The 8,199-nt window shown below is 43.4% G+C and overlaps 1 protein-coding gene across 1 annotated transcript in view; it reads left to right on the plus strand.

Annotated features, from left to right (window-relative positions):
• ches1 (checkpoint suppressor 1) overlaps nt 1-5,646 on the plus strand; it is a 72,596-nt gene extending 66,950 nt beyond the window's left edge. The window contains exons 5-6 of the mRNA XM_079996549.1: nt 277-385; nt 4,068-5,646. Of these exons, the coding sequence (XP_079852675.1) occupies nt 277-385; nt 4,068-4,665 (707 nt within the window). The 3' untranslated portion in view covers nt 4,666-5,646. The remainder of the gene's footprint in view (nt 1-276; nt 386-4,067) is intronic.
• Nucleotides 5,647-8,199: the final 2,553 nt, after the last annotated feature.

Here is an 8,199-nt window from a genome sequence, read left to right on the forward strand (position 1 = left end):
ATGTCAGCTCCTGGGACATTGCAATTGTCCTTTGGGGATGAATAAAGTATCTATCTATCTATCTATCTATCTATCTATCTATCTATCTATCTATCTATCTATCTATCTATCTATCTATCTATCTATCTATCTATCTATCTATCTATCTATCTATCTATCTATCTATCTATCTATCTATCTCTCTGCCTGCCTGCCTGCCTGCCTGTCTGTCTGTCTGTCTGTCTGTCTATCTAAGTCATTATACTCTCCTCTCTATTTCTCACTTTCTCCCTCTAGTTCCCCGTGGCGTGATCCAAAATGGAGCCCGGGTCAGGAGCCAGGGGCTGTTTCCCGTCATAAGACCTCTGCCCGTCAGCCCCGTTGGGAGCAGAACGACGGCCATAAGGTTCGTCAGCTCTTCACCTTTTTTTTTTTTTCCTCTGTCCGGAAATTATTGAAATCAGTGTTGTAAAATAAACTAAAGATTTTGATTTTGTGACTAAAATGACTGCAACTAGTGAGAAATAGTCAGCACCAGGCTCAAACACAGACACAAAAAGAATCCAAATACTAAATCAATAAAGTCCCTGAAGTCTAAAACCCGTGAACCTAAAGAATTTAAACTTGTTCGACTGTAACCAACAACCAGCTTTAATGATGAGGAGGTTTACTGAAACGTCAATAACGGATATGCAGTGAAGATATGGGAATAGAGGCTGTCATCACGTTCTATTACCTGAGAACGTTAAACAAACAAGGTACAGGGGGATTTGGCCAAAGAGAATAATGAGGCGTTGAATTCACTAGAAAATTAATTTCCGAGCTAATTTATTTATTTAACTCACTGAACCCAAGATCAACCAGCCTTCAATGCATCAGGACATTAATAACAGAGACAGCGCCACTTGTTCTCCCGGTATGACTGCAACTAAGAACCAATCAAGGACAGAACTAACTAGTCATATGTTTATTTATATCACAATCATTCTATACTTTTCTTTTGTTTGTTTGTTTGTTTTTTAGGGTTATTGTCAGGTTTGTTGTAGAAATTCTTCGAGCTTATAGCGTTTAAAATGTTCAGGTTTATGCTGCTTAAAGTCTGTGGAATGTAATTCCTGTGATTTGTATCTAAACACACTATACATGTTGGAAAATCATTGCTGAAAACATGTGAAAATACTGTGAACGATGTAGAAACGATGTACTGAATTGCAGGTCCGTGCAGAGACGTTAAGAGGTGCTCTTAGAAAAAAAAAGGCACATGGAACCAGCTCCGGTTCTAGCCATTTTGGCGCCCTTGGCAATTCTAGCCATTTGGCACTCATCGCAATCTGAGGGGGGCGGTAAGAGAATGAGTGAAGACGTGTCCCTGTTATGCACAGTGGGTTTTTTTTCTTTTCGTTTCATTGAATAAGGAAACGGAGCAGCTCGCACAGTGGAGAGCGGATCATGGGTGCACCGATCACGGGCGTGCCGAGGATGCGTTCTCGGGTGTGCCAGGATGCACGTTTGCTACCTTGATGCCATAGTAAAACAAAAAAATGATAAAAGGGGCGGATAAAAAGGGCCAGGTGCTCGGGCGCCCCCCCCAGATTTTTTTTTTGGCGGGTCTGAAATGGAGGCTCGATGACACACTGGAGCCATACTAAGTATGCCCCCCCCCCTCCCCAGCACTATAAAAAGCCTTGAGTCCATTAACATCATTGGGCTAGAGCAGAGGTTCCCAACCACCGCGATCAGAGCAGCTTCCCAGCGGAGCAGCTCCGCGGAGATCAGAGCAATCAGAGCGATCTTTTCTCGAAACAAAGCAAATAAAAACAGTGTGTTTTTATCGTATATGTATTTAATTTACTCAGTTTCCTAATTGAACAAAACAAAATAACTTGGTTGTTAGTTAAAAATGTCTAATTTCAGGTTTATTTTTTCAATATCCCACCATATTTTTTTGTGACCAGTTAACTGTGAGATTGATTGTGTATTTCACTTTTCTCCAAGATATTGGCACTTTTAATTTAATTGTTTATATATATATATATATATATATATATATATATATATATATATATATGTATTTTATATTATTATATTTTCATTATTTTGTTTTATTGGTTTTTATATTTTTAGTCTGTTATTGTGTTTAATTTAATTTAATTTTTTTCATTTTTTAATTCATTTATTTTTATCCATTAGCCATCCATCCATCTGTCTATCTGTCTATCTATCTATCTATGTCTGTCTGTCTGTCTGTCTGTCTGTCTGTCTGTCTGTCTGTCTGTCTACTTTAAGATTATACCGGAACATACATTTTGAGAGAGACCTAGAAACAGACAACAATCGGTTTCTAGACGCTTCTATCAGTTCCGTTATCCTTCTGCTAATATGTTGTATCATCTCCGAATCAATCAAGGAGACGGTGTTTATTGAAGGTCTTAAAAATGTGAGGGTCAGACCAGGATCTCCCAACGGGAGAAGAGTGTGTGTGTGTGTGTGTGTGTGTGTGTGTGTGTGTGTGTGTGTGTGTGTGTGTGTGTGTGTGTGTGTGTGTGTGTGTGTGTGTGTGTGTGTGTGTGTGTGTGTGTGTGTGTGTGTGCGCATGCGTGTGCGTGTGTGCGTGCATGTGTTTGTGTGTGTTTTCTCCTCTGGTATGCACGCCTGCTCTCTTTCAGGAGTCTCTTGCCAAAGGGGCCATGAGAGTTTTACTATCGCCAAAAATGTGTTGTCTTGGTTATCCAGATTTCCTGCGGGAGCATGAAGCGCTGTCTAGTTAACCTCGTTCTGGGGTTAAAAGGTGCCGGGATCTGGCCTTCCTGGGATCTCTTTTACGACAGGAATGTCCAGCTGAGGACGCCAGGAGAGGCCTGGTCCTTCTGCTACACACACAGACACACACAGAAGCCTCTGCACCCACACACACACACACACACACACACACACACACACACACACACACACACACGAAAACAAAGTCAGACTCGAATTTTCCATTCACAGTTTACATAACCGTGTCTTTATTCTGTCAAAGGTGCTCACACACTCCCTTTGGTTCAGAACATTTAATCCAGGTGTGTTTATACAGCAGATACACACACACACACACACACACACACATGCACGCTCCAACACAGGTTTATTACGGGAAGAAGCCTCATGATTCAAAGAACATTGGGAGCATGCATGGACATGCACATCCATCATCGCAGCATAAAAGTATGATGACCCACACCGCAAAATGAATTAAACATGACCGACGGCGAGCTAAAGGTATGCAGTGCATATTTGATCATCGTGAGGGGTGCATATTTTCTTGTAAGATATTAATATGCCAACCCCTTCCATCCCCGAGCGACCGACATCCAGGGAAGGGAGCAAACAGCCACGGCTCCGTTTGATGCATCGGGTGTCAGGACACACCCATACACACACCTCAGACTCTTTAGTTAAATAGAGAGAAGTACAGAGCTACCAAAATCCCCGTCAGTATGATGTGTGAGCACTGTAGAGGACGGACCGTGTGGACTTCATAAGCCACACAATCTGCCTTTTTAGGGTTGACAAGGTTCATTCTGCTCTGGGGGAGACCCATAGGGTTTAGCCTGGTCAAAAGGCTCCAAACGGTTCATACCACTATACAGGAAAGAGGCATTAGATGGATAACTTTGTTACTAATCGATACTCTGACGCCAGGAATCTATTTTATTTTTTTTTATATTGGGAGAGCACCTTCTGTATGAGTGTGGACGGAAGACCAAAACGGAACAAAAGAATACTTGTGTGGCTTCATGTATTTATGTATTTGTAAGATTGAAGCTTTTTACCTCAGTCAAATGAGAAAGAAATTTTTAATAAATCGCATTATATCGGAATACTTGGTGTGTTGCAAAACACCGAAATATTATTGTATCAGGACCTAAGTATTGTGATATCGTATCCGGAAAATATCCTATTGCGTGATCCTTGGGGACTCTCCTCAAGCTGTCCACGGCCCTGGGCCCCATCTCTAGTGACCTCCTGAGGGGGTCTGACGCCCCAGGTTGGGAATCCCTGGTCCAGTGACCGTAGGAATGACCGTCTCTCTCTCTCTCCCGCAGGTCAGCCCTGGGCGACTATCTGAGTCGAGGGGACGACAGTCCGTCCTGCGAGTCCCTCCAACCCTGCGCTGAGGACCTCCAGGACGACCACACTTACAGCACGGCCATGTCCCCCAGCCGACCCTGCTCCTCCCAGGGTCCTGGCTCCTCCTCGCCCCTCTTGGACGACGACGACGACATCATCGCCGTGGAGATCAAGTCGGACATCAAACCCGAGCCCCGGGAGATCCCACTCGATTTGCACGTCTCTGCCACGGCCGCCGCCGACCCCACTGCCACCGCCACCCTCGGTTCCCAGCAATCCCTCCGGGGACAGAGACGCGGCTCGGGGACGGGGACGGGGGGGGCGGGTACAACGGCGGGGGGCAGCCTGCCCTGGACCAAAAACCGCCTGCGGGGCGCGGGCGACACGCTGCCGCTGAAGAAGCGGCGCGCAGCGTCGGCGGCCGCGGAGAAGCCGCCGGAGAGCGACGACGAGGAGATGAAGGAGGCGGCCGGGTCGCTGCTCCACCTGGCCGGGGTCAGAGCCTGCCTCAACAACATCACCAACCGCACCGCCAAGGGCCAGAAGGAGCAGAAAGAGGCCCTCCGAAACTAGGTGGAAGTTTTGGACACGGACAGAAACACACGCCTAATGGACACACATACCAATAAACACACAGGTACACACACACACATACACACACACACACACACACACACACACATACACACACACACACACACACACATACACACACACACACACACACAGGAACACAGGCAAACAGGTATTGTTACTAAAGCATTAGTCTCAATGGACGTTTCTCATCTCCCTCTATATCTATCTGCAGGGCATTAGGTGAATCCTACTTATTTGTGGCAATATGAAAAATCTCTGTTTTCCTACATGTTCAGCAATGGTAACATCGATGGGTGATTAATTCTCATATGTCCTTGTTGTTTTTGTTGTTCTTTAAAAAGGGGATGAAAGCCATACGAAAAAAAAAAAAAGCATGTCTTGTCATTAATTTTTCGAGGGGGTCATCGTGGACGTGACGGGGGGGAGTCGCATTGAGGGAAAAAAAAAAGAAGATGAAGATGAAGGGGATGGCCGTTTGTCTTATTCGTTTGTTCCTTTGTGAACCTGTAGCAATCTCTGATGCGAGCAAGGAGGCTCAGCCAATGAGACGAGCCCGTTTAAAAAAAAATATTATATATATATATATATATATATATATATATATATATATATATATATATATATATATACAAAAAATAATAAAACTTGGAGCGCTCTTGGCTGCTCACTAGCATCACTGTCTCCATCCACGAGCACAATTGTGAGACTGTGCCAAAGATAAGCGACCAGGTTGCTTAATGTAGCCGATTGGATGGATAAAAAATAAATGAATAAGAGAAGAAGAAAAAACGAAAGGCAGTGACAGTCAGAGAGAGAAAGAGAGAGAGAGAGAGAGAAAAAGAGAGAGAGAGAGAGAGAGTGAGGAGAATGAACGTACGTACATGTCAAAATAATTGTAAAACCCCAACGTGATATTAATATCCAGGCACTTCATATAATTTTATGTCACTTACACTAAAAATGTCATGGGGGGGTAGGGTTAGGGTTAGGGTTAGGCGGGTGGGGGGGGTAAAAAGAAATAAAAAAACAAAAACAAAAACAAAATAAGACATGGTTTATTTTAAGAGCACTCATAGTATTTAAGAATAGTTATACTATAGAAAAGAGAGAAAAAATAAGTACATGGTCATGTTAATCATTATTGTAGAGATGGATAGTGTGCCGGGTCTGAGGCAATATCTCCTTCATTATGTTGTTACATTTTGTAAACGTCCTGAAAAACCTTCCCAGTGCTTCTGTCCATAGACGTAGTACTCGTGTAGCACTCGTGTAGTACTCATGTAGTACTCATGTAGTACTTGTGTAGTACTCATGTAGTACTCATGTAGTACTAATGTAGTCCTGGTGTAGTACTCATGCAGTATTCACGTAGTACTCATGTAGTACTCGTGTAGGACTCATGTAGTACTGGTGTAGTACTTGTGTAGTACTCATGTAGTACTCATGTAGTACTCATGTAGTACTCACATAGTACTCGTGTAGTACCCGAGTTGTACTCATGTAGTACTTGTGTAGTACTCGTGTAGTACCCGTGTAGTACTTGTGTAGCACTCGTGTAGTACTCGTGTAGTACATCTTAGTGTCGTAGCGGGTGCCACGCCTGCCCCTTCATTTTACTGTGTCAATCTCTTCATACTGTGGTTTTGGTTTGTGTTGCGTATGTGTTCACCCTCCACTCTCACCCTCATAACAATATAAGCAATTTGTCCCGCGCGGGCAACTCTGTAAAAAGGTTAGAAAATATTTTATTTTTTTCCTTTTCTTAAATTGAAGCAATTTGACCTGCAGGACTTTCTCAGTTATATTGCATGGGTGCTTGTAAATAAGATAAAAAGCAAATCTTTTTTATTCAAAGACCATGTAAGATAAATGATGTATTTAGCATGAAGCATGACTTATTTTCATATAAACCTTAATCCTAGAGGAAAGCGAAAAGAAAAAAAAAAACGGAAAAAAAAAAGTTTTGCCGCCAATTGTTATACCCTTGATTTTCATTTTTTTTTATTTTTTGTTTTTTTTTTAATGTTTATTTTCTGATGGGGCTTACAAAGGCACATTTTCAGGGAGGGATGTTTTTTGGGATGCGATTTCGATTTCAGGCTCGGTCAGAGACTCCTTCCTGTACAGAGATAACGCTGTTCAATGTTTCCTCTCACACACGCCGCTCTGAGTCTGTGTTCGCTCGTCCAACAACCGCCGCCCGCCCTTAAACGCGGTGTCCCACCCCGCCATGCCGCATGTCCACGGGACATGTTTTGTCTTTATTTATAACGCTGTTTGTCGTTTTGTTTTGTTTTGTTTCCCTCCTCTGTGTAAACCTGTATTTGTCTTGATTTACCACCGGTGTTATTCATTGTAAATGTTTGAAACATCCTGGATGTGATGGATGTGAAACCCACAAAAAACTTTCCAAAACAACAAGACTTCCAGACAAAAACAAATTTAAAAAAGAGAGTGAGGAGATTATTTTAAGGAAAAAGAAAAAAAACAATCGTTTTTTTCTTCTTTTTTTTTTTACTTTTCAGTTGAGTTTGCCAATACAAAGCACTGAAAATGTATGGAAGATGTTCATCCACGCACAGAACTCCATCATTTAGTTGAACTCCACCTGTTAAGATGCAGTTGCAGTATGTTCCATATATGGTCGTATGAAACTGACTCGATTCAAACCTACAGCAGCTGTTTTTAGCCCAAACTCTGTGTCAAATCTGAAATGTTTCCACTGCCATGACCGCTCGCTGTCCTTAGGCCGTAGGGAAAAGAGCGCTTTCAATTGTGTTTTACAGGAGACGTATTCAAAAGATAAATGCAGTATTGTTGGATTTGGGTCGGGGTGGAGGGGGGGGGGGGGGGGGGTTGCAGTAGGATTGGTGGAGGATTATGGGGGGGCGGCGACACACTTTCTGTTTTGTCCGAGCTGAAGCAGCACCGGCCCTGCTGCGGTGGCGGACGCGGGGGGTGTAACGCGTGGCTTTATTTTCTTCTTCTTTTTTTGAGGAGCTGCCATTTTGTCCTGACTCTCCGTGAACTCCTCACCCCTCGCGCGTAGGATAAACAGATAAACACAAAGGAAATAACAGAACGTTCACCGCCTGGACCTCAGCCATCCCATAATGACAAGCTGCCAAACAACTGGCCGCCACTTGTTTGTTTCTTTGGTTTTTTTTGGGGGGGGGGGCGGGGTTTCGGAGACAGTTTCCTTTCGTATTTGTGTTCTTCAGTCTGACACGTACCTACGATACCGGGTTTTTTGGGTGACTATGTCAGATGCGTGCGTGCTGAAAGCCATAGGTTAGAGATGTGGAAATGCAACATGTTATTATAGAGGCGTGGGGGGGCGTGGTGCAGAGTGGGGCTCGACTGTGGGTTTCTCACTAAACATTTGATTCTCTTTATTGTGCAATCGCATTGCCAAAGAACGACTTCAAACTGGTTTCCATCAATACATGTAAATATCAACATACGTCTGAAACCAAGGCAAAATAATAAATAAATGTTGTTTTATTTTGG

Source organism: Zeus faber (genome assembly GCF_960531495.2).
Source record: "Zeus faber genome assembly, chromosome: 2".
Classification (NCBI taxonomy): domain Eukaryota; kingdom Metazoa; phylum Chordata; class Actinopteri; order Zeiformes; family Zeidae; genus Zeus; species Zeus faber.